Below are 24,614 nucleotides of genomic sequence, written 5' to 3' on the forward strand. Positions count from 1 at the left end.
TCTCTCTTCTCTCTACCCTCTCTCTCCTTTCTCTCCTTTCTCTTTCTCTCTCTCCTTTCTCTCTCTCTCCTTTCTCCTTTCTCTCCTCTCCTTTCTCTCTTCCCTCTCTACTTTCTCTCCTTTCTCTCTCTCCCCTAACTCATTTCTCTTTCTCCCCTCTCTCCTTTCTCTCCCCTCTCTTTCTCTCTCTCTCTCTCTCTCTCTCTCTCCTTTCTCTCCCCTCTCTTTCTCTTTTGCTCTCTCTCTCCTTTCTCGTCTCTCTTCTCTCTCTTCTCTCTCTCCCCTCTCCTTTCTTTCTCTCCCCTCTCTCCTTTCTCTCCCCTCTCTCCTTTCCCTCTCTCTCCCCTCTTTCTCCTTTCTCTTTCTCTCTGCCCTCTCCTTTCTCTCTCTCTCCCCTCTCCTTTCTCTCTCTCCCCTCTCCTTTCTCTCTCTCTCCCCTCTCTCCTTTTTCTCTCCTTTCTCTCTTCTCTCTCCCCTCTCTCTCCCCTCTCTCCCCTCTCTCTCCCCTCTCTCCCTCTCTCTCCCCTCTCTCCTTTCTCTCTCTCCCCTCTCTCCTTTCTCTCTCCCCTCTCTCTTTTCTCTCTCCCCTCTCTCTTTTCTCTCTCTCTCCTTTCTCTTTCTCTCTCTCACCTTTCTCTCTCTTCTCTCTCCCCTCTCTCCTTTCTACCCTCTCTCCTTCTCTCTCTCCCCTCTCTCCTTTCTCTCTCTCCCCTCTCTCCTTCTCTCTCCCCTCTCCTTTCTCTCCTCTCCTTTCTCTCTCTCTTCTCTCTCCCTCTCTCCTTTCTCTCTCCCCTCTCTCCTTTCTATCCCTCTTTCTCCTTTCTCTTTCTCTCTCTCTCTCCTCTTTCTCTCGCTCTCTCCCTTCTCTCTTTCGCTCTCTCTATCCCTCTCTCCCCTCTTTCTTTCCCCTCTCCTCTCTCCCGTCTTTCTGTCCCCTCTGTCCTCTCTCTCTCTCTCCTTTCTCTCTCTCCCCTCTCTCCTTTCTCTCTCTCTCTCCTCCTTTCTCTCACGCTCTCTCTCCCCTCTCGCTCCCTCTCCTTTCTCTCCCTCATATTCTCTCTCCTTCATGCTCTTCCCCTGCCTCTCCTTTTGTCTCTCCCTCCCTCTTTCTCTCCCCTTTCTCTCTCTCCCCTCTCTCTCCTTTCTCTTCTCTCCTCCTCTCCTTCACTCTCTCTCTCCTTTCTCTCTCTCCTTTCTCTCTCTCCCCTCTCCTTTCTCTCTCTCCCCTCTCCTTTCTCTCTCCCCTCTCTCCTTTCTCTCTCCTTTCGCTCTCTCCCCTCTCTCCTTTCTCTCTCTCCTTTCTCTCTCTCCCCTCTCTCCTTTCTCTCTCTCCCCTCTCTCCTTTCTCTCTCTCCCCTCTCTCCTTTCTCTCTCTCTCTCCTTTCTCTTTCTCTCTCCTTTCTCTCTCTTCTCTTTCTCTCTCCTTTCTCTCTCTCCCCTCTCTCCCTTCTCTCTCTCTTCTCTCTCCCCTCGCTCCTTTCTATCCCCTCTTTCTCCTTTCTCTCTCTCTCCTTTCTCTTTCTCTCTCTCTCTCTCTCTCCTTTCTTTCCCCGTCTCGCTCTCTCCCCTGTCTCTCTCTCCCCTCTCTCCTTTCTCTCTGTCCCCTCTCTCCTTCTCTCTCTCCTTTCTCTCTCTCCTCTCCTTCTCTCTCTCCCCTCTCTCCTTTCTCTCTGTCCCCTCTCTCCTTTCTCTCTCTCTCCTTTCTCTCTCTCCCCTATCTCCTTTCTCTCTCTCCCCTCTCTCCTTCTCTCTCTCGCTCTCTCTCCCCTCTCGCTCCCTCTCCTTTCTCTCCCTCATATTCTCTCTCCTTCATGCTCTTCCCCTGCCTCTCCTTTTGTCTCTCCCTCCCTCTTTCTTTCTCTCCCCCTCTCTTTTTCTCTCTCTCTTCCTCTCCCCCTCTCTTACTCTCTTTCTCTCCCTCCTTTCTGCTTCCCTAGTCTTCTGTCCTTCATGCTCTTCTTCTCCTTCTCCCCCTCTCTCTCTTCTTGGCCGTTTAAGTAGGAGTAATATGGTAAACGGTGTGAGATTATGCCTCTCAGTTCACGTCAGGGCCGCCGAGCCGTGAGCTCATGTTTAACAGCGCGTCGCTTGCCACTCGCCTTAGATTGAGCCGTCACGCGCGCCCGTCGCTCTAATGAAATATTGAATGCAGTTTGCCTTTGATCCGACGCACACTACAGTAGAGAGAGCAGAACAGGTGGAGGCAGGGGAGAGAGGAAGAGAGGTCTCTGGGGAGAGGTCTGTCCAGATTTTTACATTTGATTTACTAATGATACCATTGCTCCATTGGGATACATTGAAGTGGAAGAGATCAGGTAGTAAATGGTACAGTGTATGATCCTGTGTTCAAATGGACTCGCTGCTTTACAGTAGAAGTGTTGTATTATATTGAGTCAGGGCTGTAATGTAAAGAGCACTTCTGTCTCATACAGCCCTCAACCAAATGCTGAGGCTGGTACTGGGCTTGTTCCCTCCCTATGCAGATAGACTGGGGATGCATCCAAAATGGCACCCTATTCCTTATATAGTGCACTACTTTTGGTCAAATGCAGTGTGCTAAATAGTGGATAGGGTGCCATTTGGGACGCAGTCTGTCTGTGTGAAAGATGCAGAACTGCCAAGATGCCTCTATCATTTCCCTGGATGCCTTTTTCTGTGAGAATGGTAAAAGGCAGCATAAGACATCTTGATAAAACAAGAGCGGAATAACTGCTTGGGATGAGGGATGAGCTGAGCTGGACGCTTCCTCTCCATCTTCTCTCCCCGACGATCCTTTTTCCCCCTCTTTCTTTCCTGTGTACACACACACACACACACACAAAGGAAGAGAGAGAACCCATAGAGACAGGCACATTTAACTGTGGCCTTTCAGCAGCTGAGTAGGGCCCAGCCTGGCGCTTGAAAAAGCCTTAATTAAATCCTACAAGGAAGGGCTCACACAGAACAAGAATCAAATGAATTGCAACAAGGGGATGCACATTTGTCTGGCTGATAGGCACCGTCATTCCGAAGAAGAGCAGGGAAGTTGGAGAAGGAGGCAGTAAAAGAGGGAAGATGAGATAAGAAGACCATTTTGCTCGTCTGTTGTGGGACTCGACAGGGTTGTCCTTTAACTCCCTTTGTCAGTAAGGTGACAGGTCATTCCCAGGCCACCTTCTGAGTCGACACTCCAGTTTTCTCTGACCCCCTTCCTGTGTCACTGCAACGAGATAAACGAGGGTTGTATTGATTAGACACCAAATGGAGAAAGAAACTGAAACAGGGAGTAACTACCTGGACAAACTTTCAATGTTGTGTTCCATTGCTCAATGTTTTGCTGCTGTGTCCACTAATGAACATGACTCTGGCTACAGGGCTGGATATTAGATGCCACACTTTCCCCTGAAATGCTACTATTGAAGTGTTCACTTGGTATGCTTTGCCGAGCGTCAAACAAACTTGTTGGCGTAATTAAAAGGGAACGCACTAGAGCGCATCGTGGGGAATTTACAGGCCGTTAGACTAACTTTAGCTAATAGCGCCCAACCAGCCGTGCTAAATGGAATCAGCCGTCCTACCAGACCCTTGTTACACGAGAGGTGGCTGAACTTATATGCCACAGCCCTATAAAGGTGTCTCTGACGTGAACGCAATCACACACAGACACACACACCTAGCGCGCCACCCTGAGATGCATTAGCATTAATGGCACTCATCCGCTTCTCATTCGATTAGCATACATAACCCCTAAAGTGCAGGTGTCTCATGAACTGCGTAGTAAGTGGTGTTGCCAAACCTCGTAAGGTGCCCATTAGAGTGAGTAACGTGATTATAGCATAGGATCTGTACTGTACTAACACTGTACTGTGTTCAGGATTCCCTAGAGGTTCTCAATAGAACCGCTATATGATCCACTGACTGACACAACAAAGGGCAACTCCAGTTACACGGTTAGATGTAAAGCGGGGACACAATCAAACGTATTCCAGTTGATTTCCTGTAAGAGCGACTGTTTTCCAGCGGTCTAAATGAACTAGGTGAATGTAGACTTTTTCCAGTTTGATGGTTTCAGCAGCTAGTTATTACACCCAACTGTCAACACCCAGTGTATCTATGCCACTGTGTCAGGGGTCAGGAGTCATTTGGAGCATTCTTTTATATGGCGGCTCCGGGTCTAATGAAAGGTGTGCTGAAAACCCGATGTTTCTCTTGGATATAAAGGATGTGCTGCAAACACGGGTGACCCTCTGCGTTTAAACACCGGTAAGCGGTGTTGTGGGAGATCATACCATTTCTAAGAGCACCCGGTATATTTCACCTCTGTCTCCAGGGTCAATTCAGACTAGATTTATTTGGCCCAAAATAGATTTTATTTTTGTCTGCAACAGGTTCAAGAGTGTTACTGGATCAGCCTCTTGTCTGATGCCGCCATTGTACGTTGGGGGTCAAAGTGCAGATCCATGTCCAAATAAGAAATGACTGCTCCCACCACGAACACAGACTTTTATTCAGCGACTATGTTTCCAATTAACGTTGTGTGTTAGACCTCCGCAGGGTGAGAAGTCCATTCAATTTAGTGTTTTTTTCTCCTCTTTCTCTCCCTCTCTTCTTTATTATGGACAGACTTCTCCCCATCTTAGCTACTGTTGATGTGAAAATAACTTGACTGACCTGAACAGACCCCTGACCTCAACCCCAATGAACACATTTGGGATGAATTGGAACGCTGACTGCGAGCCAGGCCTAATCGCCCCACATCAGTGCTCGACCTCACTAATGCTCTTGTGGCTGAATGGAAGCAAGTCCTCACATCAATGTTCCAACATCTAGTGGAAAGCCTTCCCAGAAGAGTGGAGGCTGTTATTGCAGCAAAGGGTTGATCAACTCCATATTAATGCCCATGATTTTGTAATAAGATGTTCGTCGGGCAGACCATGAAAAACAGACCCAGACCATTATTCCTGCTCCACCAAACTTTATAGTTGCAGGTAGCGTTCTCATGGCATCCGCCAAACCCATATTTGTCAGTTTTACTGCCAGATTGTGAAGCGTGATTCATCACTTCAGAGAACGCATTTCCACTGCTCCAGAGTCCAATGGCGGCAAGCTTTACACCACTCCAGCCGATGCTTGGCATTGCGTATAGTAATCTTAGGCTTGTGTGCGGCATCTCGGCCATGGAAACCCATTTCATGAAACTCCAGACTAACAGTTCTTGTGCTGATGTTGCTTCCAGAGGCAGTTTGGAACTCAGTAGTGAGTGTTGCAACCGTGAACAGCTCTCGACGGTCCCGCTGTGTGCGCTTGTGTGGCCTACCATTTGATGAACTGACTTGTTGGAAAGGTGGCATCCTATGATGGTGGCACGTTGAAAGTCACTGAGCTCTTCAGTAAGGCATTCGACTGCCAATGTTTGTCTACGGAGATTGCATGTCTGTGTGCTTGATTTTATACTCCTGTCAGCAACGTGTGGCTGAAATAGCCAAATCCATTAATTTGAAGGGGTGTCCACATACTTTTGTGTATATAGCAGAGGTGGGACCAAGTCATTGTTTTACAAGTCACAAGTAAGTCTCAAGTCTTAGCACTCAAGTCCCGAGTCAAGTCAGGCAAGTCCGAGTCAAGTCCTAAACTTTGAGTTTTCAGTTCTAAACAAGTCATAATGTGCTCTTTACCAAATGTAATACCATTTCATGTTTTTAACAAGAGTAATAGTTAGTATATTACATTTCCTCAAATCATGAATGCTTTTTAAAAATATCTATATTTATTACTTTCCAAATAAATGTTATATTTCCATGGAAATACATGGGTAGCCATGAGAAAGACCCCCCAGTTGTAGCTCAATCTTGGATGCAATGATCACGTTCCCGCACTGACTGACTGTGTGGAGGCTCATTGATTTAACGTTACGTTAGCCTACATGATACACTAGTAAAGTAATAAAATATATAGCTGTCGGCTATATTAGCCACGACTTACCGTTCTTTGTGCAGATTCAAATGTCGAACAAAGTTGGAATTTGTTGCGCCTCTGTCTGTAATTTTCTTCCCGCATGTTTTGCAAGTTGCAATCCGTTTTTTGTTGATACTATGTCGTCTTTATATCCGAAAATAATAATTTGGGGTATCATCTTTCCAAGGGCTCCAACTGAATTCACCCGCCGACGTTCCTCTGCACTGCCACGCACAACTTTATCTCAGCTGGCACAATTTGATTGGCTGCTGTCTGATTCAAACTGTAATCCGTTAAATGAAGAGTTGATGCGCTGCACACTTTTTTAATAGCATCATTTTTAATATTTGGGCTTGGGGAGGGTATAAGGCTCAAGGTCGAGTCATAAGGCTCAAGTCCAAGTCAAGTCACGAGTCATTGGTGTTAAAGTCAAAGTCGAGTTGCAAGTCATCATATTTGTGACTCGAGTCCAAGTAATGTGACTCGAGTCCACATCTCTGGTATACAGTGTAGCTTTCTTTGACCTCTAAAGGCTTTGACTGAGGAAATGTTAATGTCTTTATATATGAATAAATAAAAGTCTGTTAGTGCGTTAGGGGAGGGACGGTGCTGGAGGGAGAGGGGAAATATTAAAGATTTACTCCGGGATCCAACTTTGTAACATATTGCACGAGTTGGATTCGTAACATATTACACAAATTGCAAAATTCCTAACATATCACATGAAATGGATGACATAGTACACAATTGGTTGACGTATAATAATACACAAAAAACGGGGTCCACTTTTGGCTCATGAGCATCACTTTCAAAACTACTGGCTGAAATTATACAAGCGTTTGAGAGTGCATCTTTAAGATATTTCACTATGACTGTTTATTGACAGTGTTGCAGGTGATGCTAGGAGGAGTGGCACACACACACACAGATGAGGACCGAGACGAGGGTAACCTAGCTACTGTACCTCGGTGAAGACTAATTCATTGACGGCCATATTGTTTCCCTGCACCAATGTGACAAATCATGTACAGTATTGAGATGGCTTCTTTTTTTACACTTTGGTTCGATATTAAACCATTTGAAGATTGAGTCAAACTGTGACAAGCAATTCTAAACAAATCGTACATACTGTAGACACAAGAGGCAGCTAGTGGAGTTCATTGTATAAACAGACAGGCTGGTGTGGGTATTAGCTGTTGACACCCCAGGGCTCTAAACAATGTAAATAACAGGCTGCTCAATAGAACTTAATCAACAACCATATTTGTGTACACTCTTGTGTCACAAGTCACTGAAAAATAAAAGTAGCATTAAACCTAATGAAGTTTGACCAGGGACTCAGAAGACTCTTTGCCTTTCCTTCATGTAGAATCATCCGATGTTGGTCATTAATATTTCAAGCTGCTTACACACATCCCAAAAAGCATGGTTGGTTCCATCAAGTCTGCTTTGAAGGATGACATAGAGATATATATGTTTCTATTTTACAGACAGGTCATAATAAATCAAATCAAATCAAAGTATTTGTCACGTGCGCCGGGTACAACAGGTGTAGACCTCACAGTGAAATGCTTACTTACAGGCTCTAACCAATAGTGCAAAAAAGGTATTAGGTGAATAATAGGTAAGTAAAGAAATAAAACAACAGTAAAAAGACAGGCTATATACAGTTGTGTCCAAAAGTTTTGAGAATGACACAAATATGAATTTTCACAAAGTCTGCTGCCTCAGTTTGTATGATGGCAATTTGCATATACTCCAGAATGTTATGAAGAGTGATCAGATGAATTGCAATTAATTGCAAAGTCCCTCTTTGCCATGCAAATGAACTGAATCCCCCAAAAACATTTCCACTGCATTTCAGCCCTGCCACAAAAGGACCAGCTGACATCATGTCAATGATTCTCTTGTTAATACAGGTGTGAGTGTTGACGAGGACAAGGCTGGAGATCACTCTGTCATGCTGATTGAGTTCGAATAACAGACTGGAAGCTTCAAAATGAGGGTAGTGCTTGGAATCATTGTTCTTCCTCTGTCAAACATGGTTACCTGCAAGGAAACACGTTCCGTCATCATTGCTTTGCACAAAAAGGGCTTCACAGGCAATGATATTGCTGCCAGTAAGATTGCAGCTAAATCAACCATTTATCGGATCATCAAGAACTTCAAGGAGAGCGGTTCAATTGTTGTGATGAAGGCTTCAGGGTGCCCAAGAAAGTCCAGCAAGTGCCAGGACTGTCTCCTAAAGTTGATTAAGCTGCGGGATCGGGGCACCACCAGTACAGAGCTTGCTCAGGAATGGCAGCAGGCAGGTGTGAGTGCATCTGCACGCACAGTGAGGCAAAGACTTTTGGAGGATGGCCTGGTGTCAAGAAGGGCAGCAAAGAAGCCACTTCTCTCCAGGAAAAACTTCAGGGACAGACTGATATTCTGCAAAAGGTGCAGGGATTGGACTGCTGAGGACTGGGGTAAAGTCATTTTCTCTGATGAATCCCCTTTCTGATTGTTTGGGGCATCCGGAAAAAAGCTTTTTTGCCTTTTCCAGCATGATGGAGCACCTTGCCATAAGGCAAAATTGATAACTAAGTGGCTCGGGGAACAAAACATAAATATTTTGGGTCAATGGCCAGGCAACTCCCCAGACCTTAATCCCATTGAGAACTTGTGGTCAATCCTCAAGAGACGGGTGGACAAACAAAAACCCACAAATTCTGACAAATTCCAAGCATTGATTATGCAAGAATGGGCTGCCATCAGTCAGGATGTGGCCCAGAAGTTAATTGACAGCATGCCATGGCAGATTGCAGAGGTCTTGAAAAAGAAGGGTCAACACTGCAAATATTGACTCTTTGCATCAACTTCATGTAATTGTCAATAAAAGCCTTTGACACTTATGAAATGCTTGTAATTATACTTCAGTATTCCATAGTAACATCTGACAAAAATATCTAATATCTAAAGACATAATGACACCAATACTATATTAGATTTTAAAAACAATGCTACTGAGAAGAAACTCAAAGCCAGTAATTGAGTAGTGAGTGTTGCATCCGAGGACAGGCGGTTTTTACGTGCTTTAACACTCGGCGGTCCCGTTCTGTGAGCTTGTGTGGCCTACCACTTTGCGGCTTGCTCCTAGACGTTTCCACTTCACAATCACAGTTGACCGGGGCAGCTCTAGCAGGGCAGACATTTTACGAACTGACTTGTTGGAAAGGTGGCATCCTATGACGGTGCAATGTTGAAAGTCACTGAGCTGTTCAGTAAGGCCATTATACTGCCAATGTTTGTCGATGGAGATTGCATGGCTGTGTGCTCGATTTTATACACCTGTCAGCAACGGGAGTGGCTGAAATATCTGATTTGAAGGTGTGTCCACATACTTTTGTATATATAGTGTAAGAGCGTTTAGTGGACGTTAGCCTCGCAGGTCACACACAGCTCCGTCCGTGGTTTTATGACAATCTCTACTAATGAAGAGACATCACATCACAGGCTCCAGCAGTCCTCTGTCTCTGTGTCCATCCGCAGCCATCGTCGCGGGCCCCACCGCTGGAGTCCCAGAGCCCCCACCGCCAAACATCAAGATTTATCTCTGCAAAAAGACAACTAGAATGGGTTTCATGCAGTGCTGTCTCTGCCTGCTGCCGTGGACCGAGTGCCTCGCTCCAGGGTAGGGTACCTTCCTTCTCTGCCTCTCTCACTCTCCTGAGGCCTAGGGGCCATCAGTCCCCCACCCCATCAGAGGGGCCAACACCACAAGAGCTTTAGTGCTTTTATTTATATGTTTGTGCGCAAAGAGAAACTTTTTCTTCTCTCTTTAAAAGCCTGTCCTCTTTTTTATTTGCATTCGCTCGCCGTCTGATTCCATTTGCTATTTTTCAGGTTAAACTTTAAACAACTCCAAATGCCTGTGCTTATGCAAAAACCGGAATAGAAAGGAATAAAAAAATGATCTAGTGTAGCGTTAGAAACGGAGCGATCGGAGGAGTCCTTGGGGAGTGTTGTGACCAGGCATTAGGTATGCATGGGGGCCATGGATGGATGATGTGCTGGGGAGGGAGGGGGGCACAGCAGGGATGGTACAGCAGGGAGGGTACAGCAGGGATGGTAGTGAGCTCTCGTGTTTCCAAAGTTGTCCTTCCCGTTTCTGCTCTGTTTGCGTGGGGAGGGAAGGGAGAAGGGGGGGGATGGGATGGAGGGAAGGAGTGGGTAAACAACCATAGCTCGGACTGTATCTCTCACTGTTCCTCACTTTTCATTTGTCCTGTCTGAATTCATTCTGTTGAATCAGGTTATTTATACTGAACAAAAATATAAATGTAACATGTACATTTTTGGTCCATGTTTCATGAGGTGAAATAAAAGATCCCAGAAATGTTCTATATGCACAGAAAGCGTATTTCTCCCAAATGTTGTGCACACATTTGTTTACATCCCTGTTACTGAGCATTGCTCCTTTGCCAAGATAATCCATCCACCTGACAGGTGTGGCATATCAAGAAGCTGATTAAACAGCATGATCATTACACAGATGCACCTTGTGCTGGGGACAATAAAAGGCCACTCTAAAATGTGCAGTTTTGTCACAGATGTCTCAAGTTTTGAGGGAGCATGCAATTGGCATGCTGACTGCAGGAATGTTCCCCAGTGCCGTTGCCAGATAATTGAATGTAATTTTTTTGTCGTTTTAGAGAATTTGGCAGTACGTCCAACCGGCCTCACAAACGCAGACCACGTACGTGTATGGCGTTGTGTGGGCAAGCGGTTTGCTGATGTCAACCTTGTGAACAGAGTGCCCCATGGTTGTGTTGGGGTTAATGGTATGGGCAGGCATGAGCTACAGACAATGAACACAATTGCATTTTATCAATGGCAATTTGAATGCACAGAGATACCGTGACGCGATCCTGAGACCCATTAATTTGCTGCTATCACCTCATGTTTCAACATGATAATGCACGGCCCCATGTTGCAAAGATCTGTACACCATTCCTGGAAGCTGAAAATTTCCCAGTTCTGCCATAGCCTGCATACTTACCAGACGTCACCAATTGAGCATGTTTGGGATGCTCTGGATCAACATGTTCGACAGCGTGTTCTAGTTCCCGCCAATATCCAGCAACATCGCACAGCCATTAAAGAGGAATGGGACACCATGCCACAGGCCACAATCAACAGCCTGATCAACTCTATGCGAAGGAGATGTCACACTGCATTACATTTACATTTTAGTCATTTAGCAGACGCTCTTATCCAGAGCGACTTACACTGCATGATGCAATGGTGGTCACACCAGATACTGACTGGTTTTCTGATCCACGTCCCTACCTTTTTTAAAGGTATCTGTGACCAATTGATGCTTATCTGTATTCCCAGTCATGTGAAATCCATAGAATTTATTTAAATTGACTGATTTCCTTATATGAACTGTGACTCAGTAAAATCGTATAAATTGTTGCGTTTATTTATTTGTTCAGTATTTTGTGTGTTTTAAAACAGGATGCTCCAATCCCCTCCACCCCTCCCCCCCAAAAAAAGTACAACAAAATGGTGCAACTATTCCACCAATGTCCCCAATGCATAATTTTTTTTGTAGCCTGTGCACTAGCAGCCGAAAATATTAGCATTTAGCTAGGCAAGGCCTTTTTGCGATGCCGCCTCTGCCTTTGCCACTTCCTTACTGTACCACAGCAGGGTCTCTACCCGCCTGTGTGTGTGCCAGCCTACTTTGCCAACAAACGCGCCCATCAAAGGGAATCTCTCATGTGAAGCTCTACGTTTCCCTCCCCCGGTGTCACTCATCCCCCGGCCCCTTCAGCAGCGCAGCACACCACCGCTTCCTCTGCGGGATTGATGACAGCCGCCACACTGTCACAAAGTGGAGACAATCTGTCGTTTGTTATCCCCCACCCCAGCGGTGCCTCGCTGAGCCAAGATGGCTACCATTCTTTCTTTCATGCACTCTTTTTTTCATTTTTTGTCGAACATTTTCCACCAGATCATTTTTTGGGGTCGAGACTGAAAGGTTCTGCCTGCGAGCGCTTAGCAGAACAAAAAAGTCCTGTGAAATTTACTTGGTGCAACTTTTTGGTACTCTGAAGCGAGACCATTCAATAAAAGCTCTGTTTACTTGTAATTTTGGACACAAAATCATACTGCCCCCTCCTATGTTCATCTGAACCTCTCAAAGCATTTCCGGACCTCCAACCCTGCCTCTTCACTGTGCTCCTCTGGCCAAAGAAGACCCATCGATCCAACACCTCCGGCGACATCAGTCCCTCTACCTCCCTCTACCTCCGTGACATTTTTCCCTGATTGGAGAGACTGAGGAGCACTTTCACATTTATTTTCCATTTCCTTTGTGCTCGCTCTCCACCGCCGCTCCCCGAGACAGATCGAGTCCTGACATTTGCAGGGAAATGGGCTGTGCCACCGCGCTTTGTCAAATCCCCGCCGCTGTTTGGGGAAGGGTTTCAATTACCCCCTCTCCCAGGTGGGTACATGAAACACAGATACTTTCAGAAAGGCTCCGAGCATCTCATGAAAAGGGAGATGGAAGCCTCTTTGCCGAAGTCCCCAAGCAAGAATTGGATTTGAACATAGAGACAAGTGTCAGTGAAAGTAAATGTCATTTTGCATTACAAGTTTTAAACTCTTTAAAAAAATAATACCGATAGACAGTCTTTTTTTTCTTTTTAATGTATTCTCAATGCCTCGTGTATGTTGAGTCTCTGGGAGTGGTGAGTGAATGATCAACAATGTCGACAAGCAGCAGTATGCCTCTCCGCCTTTGAAGTAGGCCTAGTTATGGGCAATTCCAAAGTAACGGAATTACGCTGCCTCATATTTTTCACTTTACAATGTATGCCAAACATAAACCGTTCATTTGAAAGTTTAACAAACCATATAACTCTATACACAATTACTACTTTGAACAATTGACACAGTACATAAAAAAAAATTTTGGTAACATAATTATGGTAAAATTTCCCTCAGCTTTATTCTGTTACCAAAATTTGTATATGTACAGTTCTTCCTGTAAATGTGTTTTTATAAATTGTTCAGTGGAAATTGTTTGTAGTAGTCTGGTTTGTTCAACTTTGAAATTGTTGTTTGGTATACATTTTAAAGTGAAAAATCTCAGCGTAATTCCGTTACCATGGAATTGCCCTTATGACTATGCATGTCTCTATAAAACGCACCGGTGAACTTTTCTATCTCAAGGTGAAGAAAGCACTTTGTTATTCTTGTCCAATCTGTCACTGCTGCTGTTGTTGGCGTGGTAACACTGTAGTCCCCTGACTCCATGCAGATGCAGGAACTATTTGATGGGGAAACCTTGGGCTGTGAGCGCTTGTCTCACCGAGGACTCTCCAGTATGCAGGTTATGAGGTTTGTCCCACTGTTTTGTTTGCCATAGCACAGTTTCTCCTCTAAATAGGCCTTGAGCAAATCTGCTGACACCATGGAAAGCAACAGAATGGAGGAAAAGATGTATGCATTGAATATATCTCCTACTACTTTGTATTGGTTTTATACTCTGTCAGGAGATGCAATTAAAGCTACAAAGTATGCTGTCCGGTAGATGGTAGTTCAGTGATTCCTACCAGGCTTTAATATTGAGCCAATGTCAAATCATTTGTAGTTTGTTTGTATTGAGGCTTACATTGCAGCACTTCCTATGGAACAGCCCACGCAATGAGAGGTAGCGCACCCCACTGAATGAAACATCTCCCAGAGCATTCATATCTGGATTGCTCTTTTCCACATCATTAACTTTGACAACCTCAAATTAACTCTCTTTATTAAAAACCAAGCAAGAGAATGAGAAAAAAGAGACAAATGAAGTAAACGAAAACACGCTAACTGCACTTTTCATGGCAAACAAATTTGGAGGAACAGTTAAAACTATTAGCTTCCCGTAGATGGCCTTCCACTCAAATAGATGTTTGGTAACAGCAGGGAGTCAGGCACCGCCAGCGAGCCGGCTGCGAAATTGAATCCAAGCAGATTGATTCAGTGGCGTCGGCGGGAGAGCTTCATTAGCTCTTAGCTGTCCATTAACGACTAGCTCTTCTCTCCGGCAAGTTCTAGGGGTCACAAACTGCCTTAGCTCTGAGCGGCGGTGTTTACCGTATGTAAGATGAAGGGAGAGACAATTATACCCTTCCACGCTCCCCCCGCCTGTCCCCCCAGGCAGGTAGAACACCATTAAGTGGAGGCTGAGCACTCAAGCTATTAACCGCCTTGAGAAAATCACATTTCACCTCACCAAACACAAAGGAATCCTCCCTACCACGACAAAGATGGGCCCATATAATAAGCCGACATTGTCTGTCCCTTCACAAATTAAATGGCCTGACCATTTTCCATTGTTTTCTCTCTTTTGTGATGTTTTTTTTTTTCTTTTTCTGAGACCTTTTTTATCTTGTATCTAGCTGGTGAATCATGAAGTGTTTGTGTGCTGGAGTTTTGCCTCCAATTTAAAAGCAACAGGGTATGAGTTGTCTCCCGCTCGGCAACATGAATACGCTAAATGAGCTCACTAGACTCTCTGATTACCGGCTCCCTCTAATTTCAAAAGGCTCTTCCCAGACACTTTAATTAGTTCCTTAAGTGCAGAGAGGGAGAGAGAAGAGCGACCACTCAGTGACAAATCTCTGCCTCGGAGGCTCGCCTCGCAATTGAGACAAATACTGATTTAGATGATGACAAGGGGCAGTAAATTCCAAAGCTGGTATTTGCAAAGTGCCACAACGTCTAAGATTTAGGCTCCTGCGGTTAAAGCGAGGGATATTGCACTCTTCAGTGTTATTACCATCAGAAATGTCCTTGTAGTAAATCAGATTTGTATTAATTGCGGATATAAATTTGCATTCACTTGAAATACCAGCTCGTTTAAGACTCCAACCAGGTCCAATATTGGCTTGTCCACCGAGTCTATTTGCATCCAATTGGATATTGTGGGATTTATCTCTATCGGTTTATTTTTTCTAATAAATCTCTTGAAATTACGACAATGAAGTGGATGCAGGGACTTCTCGCTAGCAGAGTTTATAAATCTGAACTCTGTTGAATTAGCTCTCAAAGAGAAGGCATGAGCACTAGGGCCTGGGGAGATTTGTACAAACTCATTATAGAAATAGCCTTATTTAGAATACCCGTCTCTTGAGATTGTGTTTGTGTCACTTATCATATCGTCAGCTCTTACAGTATATGGGTAATGACAAGGTCAGCAGCACTCACACGCTCCCACTCGGAGGCATTGAGCTGAAAGCCTCCTCCACGTACAGTGCTAGTCATGTAGACTGTCTTCACCTGTAGAGAATGCCTGTGTCATCCTGTCTCGGCCTCTCTAGTCCAGTCAGCAGTACTGTATGGCAGGCTGATGAAATCCAACTGGACAGGGAGAAATGCTGTAGAGTTCAGCCTGAAGCAGGGAGAGAGCTAGGTGCTATATAGGGAAGGTGGCGTGTATCCAAGGTGGATACAGTACTTGTGGGGCAAAGAGTTTTTAGAAGTTTAGATACCAAGGGAGAGCATTAAAGTACATTTGACAATTCAAAATAGAGCTGCTTGTTGATACTTCTCAGAAGTTTAGCGCAGCCTGAAAGTTGGAGAAAGAACATTTGCAGTACTCATGTGCCGTGTGCATTGGTAAAGGCCCTCCGGCGAAATAGTGAGAGAGCAAAATAGAGAGCTTTTCTCTTTTTTCCATTCGTATAAAAGCTGGATCGACTGACCTTGAGTGTCTAAAGAGATGGGTGGCCGAGAGAGAGAGAGATGACTTTCATTTATTTATGTTTAATGCTCTGACTGAAATATCAGGTCGGACCTCGTTTTAGACCACTTAACGCCTCTGGGGGGGGGGGGGGGCATGGGGTGTCTCCATTAGAGAAGGCCATCTCCTGGCCCCCTCTGTCCCCCCTCCCAAACCCTCAAGGGGAGAGAGGGGGAGTCAGATGGCTTTCTAATGGACCTAGGCTACTGGAACTACAGAGGCTGATGGGATTCCGAGGCAATTACTACCCACCTGCAAATGAGAAATTCTCATTCTCAGTAACAGGTTCCCTGGGCAGCGTCCCCTTAGATTTTTGTTATCTGCTGCTGATAGTTGGTGAGGAGGCTGGTGCATTTTCACTCAGGAGTTGTTAGTGAGGAATAGTCAGGAAAGGTTGGTATTGCTTCTGTGTTTTGGTGGAAGTTAGCTTTCGCCAAAGACCGCAGGGGCCAATGCCAGCCTCGCAGACTCCGGTATCACAGCGCCATCTCAAGGCTGACAAAATGCTTGGCACCCCCACTGATCACCCTGGCATGGCAAACGGGGCATACGCTGCACCCTCGCAGCCCCCCATAAAGCCCAGTGATCATAACACAGAGGGGGACTGATGGGCGCTGGTGGGAGTGGATAGCCCCTAGTGAAGGCTTCACCAAGGTCTCTCTGTTACTGCCAGCTGGGCGCTCGCAAAGCATCGTTCACACACACACACACTCTTTGTCGACCCATACAGCTGGAGCGCTGCAGAAAAGGAGCATTAGTGAGGGAGAGAGACAGCTCTGAAACGCTACGTTTTTGCCTGATTAAGCTTGTAGGGGAAAAAGAGCAAAGTAGCAAATGGATCCCATTTGTAAACCCAATGTTTTTACTTAAGACTTCTATGAAGTCAATGCAAGCTTTCAGCTCAAGAGGAAAGGGAAAGGTCGCTGGAAAAGCAGACGTTCTTATTGGTCATCTGCCTCATCGGCCAGTTTGCAATTCTCAACAGTGAGTCATCACCCCATAGAGCTGCATATAGTACTAGAGTGGCTGATGCCATATTGTATTTCTATGAACCAGCCCCACTCTCAATTATCTTTATATCGCAGCATTCTGAATCCGCACCACAGCACTGTTTTGTAGGATGACAACCCTCGATGCTTGAACCTCCCTTGGCCCCTGTGTCGCCCCCGCAAGAAAACACAACAGTCCCCCCTTTCTGACTACCGCAATTAACGTTTACTCTACAGTCTCCCTCTGCAATGGAGGACTGAAGCTGAACTGGCCAGGCTTTAAGTATCCCATCCAGGCATACAGCAGACAGTCGGGCAACTCTCTGGGGCGCCTCCCTGGAATCGTCTGTTCGCTGCAGGCAAAAGTCGTCCCTGGGAAATTTTCTGGTGGTTCATCAGCATATTCCCTCGTGTGTGTGTGTGTGTGTGTGTGTGTGTGTTTTGCCATTGCTGCTGACATGGAGCCCCAGGAGATGGCATTAGCAGGGAGTGAAGGAGCGGGCCAGCAGGTATTTAAGGGCGTCCTTGTCTCCTAGAATCTCCCTCAGTTCACCACATCAACGCCCGGGACTGAGATCTCGGCCTGTGTTTACTTGGGAGCCTGTGTCCATGTTGTGGACAAGATGGGAAATGACAGCAAAATATGCAGTGTGGCCTCTGTCTTGAATGAGAAAATTCGTTTTCTTGACTTGGCATCAAGCAGGTGTCGTACTGTTTGTATGCAGACTAGATTTTATCTCTGCGGTCTATCTCGGTTTCATGAGGAGTTTTTCTGGATGGCTAGCCTAATGTTAAGAACGACCAGAGCAGACCTGGGTTTAAATAGCAGGCTTAATCAAATCCATTAAAGTATTTAAAGTAAAACAAATGTTAGTTGTAAATGGGTATGAAGGTATGGGCGGCAGGTAGCCTAGTGGTTAGAGCATTGTACTAGTAACCGAAAGGTTGCAAGATCGAATCTCCGAGCTGACAAGGTAAAAATCTGTCGTTCTGCCCCCGAACAAGGCAGTTAACCCACTGTTCCTAGGCCATCATTGGAAATAAGAATTTGTTCTTAACTGACTTGCCTAGTTAAATAAAGGTAAAAAAAATACTAAATGAATGATGTGAGAAGTGGAACTTTTCAATATGAGGCTGATTACTGTATGTACTGAGTGTATCGCTAACTGTGTCGCCCATAACCTTCCGGTGTTTTCCCTTTATGGTCGACTCCAGTAACCTGACCTTCTCGTCTCTTCTTTTTATTGTGTTTGTTATGAAACCAGGAAACTGGCCAAGAAGCGCAAGGAGACGATGAGCAGCACGCGGCAGGAGATGACCGTGATGGTGAACTCCATGGACAAGAGCTACACGGAGCAGGGCACCAACTGTGACGAGGCCATCTCCTTCATGGACACCCACAGCCACACACTCAACGGGAGAAGTGAGTGTCCAACACCAGGGCATTGTGGGTGGGTTGGTGGGTGGCTGGGGAGTCTAGAGGGCTTTTCACACTACTGAGCTGAACCCAGCCGAGCCAAACCAACCTTTACTGAGCTGGCCTTGTTAAGCATTCCCCATAGCTACAGGAACTGTAGTGGAAAGGACGATGGGAAAACAAAAACATATTAGAGCTAACACAGAAATAGTGTAGAGAGGCTATAGGGACCATAACACTGGCACATTAGAGCAATTTCTTTCAATTCCAAACAAATTCGTTTTTTGTCAATGATCAAGTCATGTGACAGGCTCTTGCAAAAACAAAAAAGGTTTATACAGTTTCTGTTTACTTATTAGGCAACTCAACCGCAATTTGCAGATACAGCGTTTAAATAAGGACTTGTCGGTCTCAGATCTTAATGCGTTAATTTTCCAAAGCTGTCCAAATGCTCTTAATATTTGTTTCTGATCCTGAGCCTTCCTAAACCTTGCTTACCTAATGATCCATCTCTGTCTAGCCTTTTATTTCCCTCCTATTGCCTCTATGGGGATCCTGTGTTGACACATGGACACTGGCTCTAGGTTCTACAGGTCCTGTCCTCTGTGTACCCCAAACAGCACTAACCCCTATGGGGTCAGTAGATATACCCCAGGCCTTGCTTCTCACCCCAGGGACAGCTGGCCCTGGCTGGGATACAATCCCCTAATCCCCCCGCAGAGTCAGCACCTACAGCTCTGCATGTTGGGTCAGCAGGTCTCATCACCATATGATATTCCCCTTTTACCCCCCTCCGCATCCACATGCTCCATCCCTCAGAGCTATAAGACATTAAGGCACCCCTTATTATGATGATATTTCTTAGACCTTGTATCTCTGTTTCTGGAGACTGTAGGCTAAGTAAGTCAGAAACCGTGAAGATAGAGTTTTCTGTATTTCTTTAAACTCTGAAGGTTAGGAGGTGCCAGGGTCACTAGCCATGTTTCTCTCCCCTCACTGCCACGCGATCCTCTCCTCTGTCTGTCAAAGAAAAAGGGGACTGGAGCAAGAATGCAACTACAAACATGTCTTTGATCGTTTGGCGCGCTTTTAATATTGCAGGAGTGAAACGCCATTTCTGCCTGAAAGGGCCGTCTGGCGTGTCGACGGGCAGAGTGGAGGGGCCCGGGAAATGTTGGATATAAATAAATAAACATGCTCTCATTGGACGACAGGGCCATTCATCCGTGACCTTATCCCGCTGTCTATCACAATATCCTTGACTGACAGCTAGGTCACTGTACCCAACTTATCAAGGCAGCTGTCGAATGGCGACCGACAAACACAGCGACCAAAGCTCAGCATTCTCTGCCGGCTTTATCAACGAACCGGCTGAACGTTACTGATTTGGCTGAAATATGTTGTATGAACACAGCGCGTTGTTGTCTCACACAAACCAAAATACTGTCATTAAAAAAACATTAGCGTGTTTGTATCCATACGCTTAACCAGAACAGTACATTTTACATTTACATTTTAGTAATTTAGCAGATGTTCTTATCCAGAGTCTCAGGTTCTTGACATTAGTCCACTTGTTAAATTGACTCTGTCAGGAAACAGGCTACATTGTTTGAATCCTACAGATTTTCTGGAAATACATTTGAAGTCAGAAATTTACATACACTTAGGTTGGAGTCAATAAAACTCATTTTTCAACCACTCCACAAATTTCTTCTTAACAAACTATAGTTTTGGCAAGTCAGTTAGGACATCTACTTTGTGCATGACACAAGTCATTTTTCCAACAATTGTTTACAGACAGATTATTTCACTTATAATTCACTGTATCACAATTCCAGTGGGTCAGAAGTTTACATACACTAAGTTAACTGTGCCTTTAAACAGCTTGGAAAATTCCAGAAAATTATGTCATGGCTTTAGAAGCTTCTGATAGGCTAATTGAAATCATTTGAGTCAATTGGAGGTGTACCTGTGGATGTATTTCAAGGCCTACCTTTAAACTCAGTGCCTCTTTGCTTGACATCATGGGAAAATCAAAAGAAATCAACCTCAGAAAAAAAAAATTGTAGACCTCCAAAAGTCTGGATCATCCTTGGAAGCAATTTCCAAATGCCTGAAGGTACCACGTTCATCTGTACAAACAATAGTACGCAAGTATAAACACCATGGGACCACATAGCCGTCATACCGCTCAGGAAGGAGACGTGTTCTGTCTCCTAGAGATGAACGTACTTTGGTGCGAAAAGTGCAAATCAATCCCAGTACAACAGCAAAGGACCTTGTGAAGATGCTGGAGGAAACAGGTACAAAAGTATCTATATCCACAGTAAAACGAGTCCTATATCGACATAACCTGAAAGGCCGCTCAGCACTCAGCAAGGAAGAAGCCACTGCTCCAAAACCGCCATACAAAAGCCAGACTACGGTTTGCAACTGCAGATGGGGACAAAGAACATACTTTTTGGAGAAATGTCCTCTGGCCTAATGAAACAAAAATAGAACTGTTTGGCCATAATGACCATCGTTATGTTTGGAGGAAAAAGGGGGAGGCTTGCAAGCCGAAGATCACCATCCCAACCGTGAAGTACAGGGGTGGCAGCATCATGTTGTGGGGGTGCTTTGCTGCAGGAGGGACTGGTGCACTTCACAAAATAGATGGCATCATGAGGGAGGAAAATTATGTGGATATATTGAAGCAACATCTCAAGACATCAGTCAGGAAGTTAAAGCTTGGTCGCAAATGGGTCTTCCAAATGGACAATGACCACAAGCATACTTCCAAAGTTGGGAAGATGGTATAAGGACAGCAAAGTCAAGGTATTGGAGTGGCCATCACAAAGCCCTGACCTCAATCCTACTGAAAATCTGTGGGCAGAACTGAAAAAGCGTGTGCGAGCAAGGAGGCCTACAAACCTGACTCAGTTACACCTGCTCTGTCAGGAGGAATGTGCCAAAATTCCTCCAACTTATTGTGGGAAGCTTGTGGAAGGCTACCCGAAACATTTGACCCAAGTTAAACAATTTAAAGGCAATGCTACCAAATACTAATTGAGTGTATGTAAACTTCTGACCCACTGGGAATGTGGTGAAAGAAATAAGTGCTTAAATAAATCATTCTCTCTACTGTTATTCTGACATTTCACATTCTTAAAATAAAGTGGTGATCCTAACTGACCTAAAACATGGAATTTCTACTAGGATTAAATGTCAGGAATTGTGAAACTGAGTTTAAATGTATTTGGCTAAGGTGTATGTAAACTTCCGACTTCAACTGTATACTATTACTTCTTCCTTCACTAAAGGTTATATTGACCATTCTGTTTGACTGCTCTCTCTCTCTTGCTAAAAGCTGTCTCCTCGCCCTCGTCATTCACCATGAAGACTAACACACTCAGCACGTCTGTACCCACCTCCTACTACCCAGGTAAACTACCTCTTCAAACTCCTTTTAACACTAATACCACCTTCTTTGACCTCTTATGACCCTTGATCTCCGGATGACCCCTTCAACTTTGACCTTTTAATGAATGGCCAATGCCGATCCAGGCACCTTTGTTTGGTAAACGTTCTGCTTGATCTAACAGTGGCCTGCGAAACACTGTAATGATGCCTGTTCTCTTTTTGCCTGCAGTTTTAATTGCTCTATAGCGTTTTCACCTCAGCATACTATTTCCGGCCCCTACTTGGGAGAACCATATTTAGCCATATTGGTAGATCGATTTGAAGTGATAATGAAATTCGATGGATTTTGTTGGACATGATTTATATTAAACTGATTTAGTTATAATCTCTCATTGTTACTTATGAGCTATTTATGCTGTTCTTCCATGGGGGGGGGTTCTTTGCCTCTCTTGTTGTCTGTAATAACAATTTACTGCTCTGCTATAATGTTGCTGTCTCACCTGAGGGGAGAGCACGTCACCCTATTCACTGCTATATTCTCTCTTCCTTGTTAACCCCCTACTCTGCACTGGTTTTGGGGTGTGGGCAGATCCCTTTGTGCCAACCGCTATCTTGGGTGAGAAAACATTCTTTATTTATTTCCTACAATACATTTCTTATGCTTACAGACCAACTAAGAGACAGCCTACTCTAAAATAGACCAGGTGCTGTGCATTTGAGGGAAGGAGAGAGGGGAGAGAGGGGAGGGGGAGAGAGAGAGAGAGAGAGAGAGAGAGAGTCAGAGTAATTTGGACAGTTTTTTTCTTCCTGATAATGGCTTTCACACATTCATACCTGCCTGCTTTTCTTCTTTATGTCAGACCAGAAGGTTTTGTTTCTTTCTAATCAAGCTGAGGTTGGCTAATTCACTCCATCCCATCCGCATTCCGTGTCGTGCGTGTGACGTCACGTATGTCTATGACCTCTCATATGCATGGACAGACAATGTGGACTGGATGAGGGGGAGTGGCACAGCAAACAAACTGAAAACATGCATACAAACAGACAAAGTAGTTCCAATCGCCATAGCAGAAAGTAGTTCCAATCGCCATAGCAGAAAGTAGTTCCAATCGCCATAGCAGAAAGTAGTTGCCATAGCAGAAAGTAGTTCCCATCGCCATAGCAGAAAGTAGTTCCCATCGCCATAGCAGAAAGAAGTTCCCATCGCCATAGCAGAAAGAAGTTCCCATCGCCATAGCAGAAAGAAGTTCCCATCGCCATAGCAGAAAGAAGTTCCCATCGCCATAGCAGAAAGAAGTTCCCATCGCCATAGCAGAAAGAAGTTCCCATCGCAGAGAGAAGTTTCCATTGCCATAGCAGAAAGAAGTTTCCATTGCCATAGCAGAAAGAAGTTCTCATTGCCATAGCAGAAAGTAGTTTCCATTGCCATAGCAGAAAGAAGTTTCCATTGCCATAGCAGAAAGAAGTTTCCATTGCCATAGCAGAAAGAAGTTCCCATTGCCATAGCAGAAAGTAGTTGCCATAGCAGAGAGAAGTTCCCATTGCCATAGCAGAAAGAAGTTCTCATTGCCATAGCAGAAAGAAGTTCTCATTGCCATAGCAGAAAGTAGTTTCCATTGCCATAGCAGAAAGAAGTTTCCATTGCCATAGCAGAAAGAAGTTTCCATTGCCATAGCAGAAAGCAGTTCCCATTGCCATAGCAGAAAGCAGTTCCCATCGCCATAGCAGAAAGCAGTTCCCATCGCCATAGCAGAAAGCAGTTCCCATCGCCATAGCAGAAAGCAGTTCCCATCGCCATAGCAGAAAGCAGTTCCCATCGCCATAGCAGAAAGCAGTTCCCATCGCCATAGCAGAAAGCAGTTCCCATCGCCATAGCAGAAAGCAGTTCCCATCGCCATAGCAGAAAGCAGTTCCCATCGCCATAGCAGAAAGCAGTTCCCATCGCCATAGCAGAAAGCAGTTCCCATCGCCATAGCAGAAAGCAGTTCCCATCGCCATAGCAGAAAGCAGTTCCCATCGCCATAGCAGAAAGCAGTTCCCATCGCCATAGCAGAAAGCAGTTCCCATCGCCATAGCAGAAAGCAGTTCCCATCGCCATAGCAGAAAGCAGTTCCCATAGCAGAAAGCAGTTCCCATAGCAGAAAGCAGTTCCCATAGCAGAAAGCAGTTCCCATAGCAGAAAGCAGTTCCCATAGCAGAAAGAAGTTCCCATAGCAGAAAGAAGTTCCCATAGCAGAAAGAAGTTCCCATAGCAGAAAGAAGTTCCCATAGCAGAAAGAAGTTCCCATAGCAGAAAGAAGTTCCCATAGCAGAAAGAAGTTCCCATAGCAGAAAGAAGTTCCCATAGCCATAGCAGAAAGAAGTTCCCATCGCCATAGCAGAAAGAAGTTCCCATCGCCATAGCAGAAAGCAGTTCCCATCGCCATAGCAGAAAGCAGTTCCCATCCCCATAGCAGAAAGAAGTTCCCATTGCCATAGCAGAAAGAAGTTCCCATTGCCATAGCAGAAAGAAGTTCCCATTGCCATAGCAGAAAGAAGTTCCCATTGCCATAGCAGAAAGAAGTTCCCATTGCCATAGCAGAAAGAAGTTCCCATTGCCATAGCAGAAAGAAGTTCCCATTGCCATAGCAGAAAGAAGTTCCCATTGCCATAGCAGAAAGAAGTTCCCATTGCCATAGCAGAAAGAAGTTCCCATTGCCATAGCAGAAAGAAGTTCCCATTGCCATAGCAGAAAGAAGTTCCCATTGCCATAGCAGAAAGAAGTTCCCATTGCCATAGCAGAAAGAAGTTCCCATTGCCATAGCAGAAAGAAGTTCCCATTGCCATAGCAGAAAGAAGTTCCCATCGCCATAGCAGAAAGAAGTTCCCATCGCCATAGCAGAAAGAAGTTGCCATAGCAGAAAGAAGTTCCCATCGCCATAGCAGAAAGATGTTCCCATCGCCATAGCAGAAAGAAGTTCCCATCGCCATAGCAGAAAGAAGTTCCCATCGCCATAGCAGAAAGAAGTTCCCATCGCCATAGCAGAAAGATGTTCCCATCGCCATAGCAGAAAGATGTTCCCATCGCCATAGCAGAAAGATGTTCCCA

General features: G+C 45.1%; 1 protein-coding gene across 8 annotated transcripts in view; it reads left to right on the forward strand.

Annotated features, from left to right (window-relative positions):
- The window catches only part of LOC106590348 (protein tyrosine phosphatase receptor type Ma), a 306,057-nt gene that overhangs the window by 221,301 nt on the left and 60,142 nt on the right, over nt 1-24,614 (forward strand). For 4 of the 8 annotated variants that reach the window (XM_045710833.2, XM_045710837.2, XM_082970746.1 and 1 more), the window contains 3 exons: nt 17,973-18,130; nt 21,474-21,548; nt 22,116-22,142. In XM_045710833.2, the coding sequence (XP_045566789.1) occupies nt 17,973-18,130; nt 21,474-21,548; nt 22,116-22,142 (260 nt within the window). The remainder of the gene's footprint in view (nt 1-17,972; nt 18,131-21,473; nt 21,549-22,115; nt 22,143-24,614) is intronic. The other 4 variants (XM_045710836.2, XM_045710838.2, XM_045710842.2 and 1 more) reach the window with 2 other exon arrangements.

The sequence above is a fragment of the Salmo salar genome, chromosome 29, assembly GCF_965601325.2.
Source record: "Salmo salar chromosome 29, fSalSal1, whole genome shotgun sequence".
NCBI classification, from domain to species: Eukaryota; Metazoa; Chordata; class Actinopteri; order Salmoniformes; family Salmonidae; genus Salmo; species Salmo salar.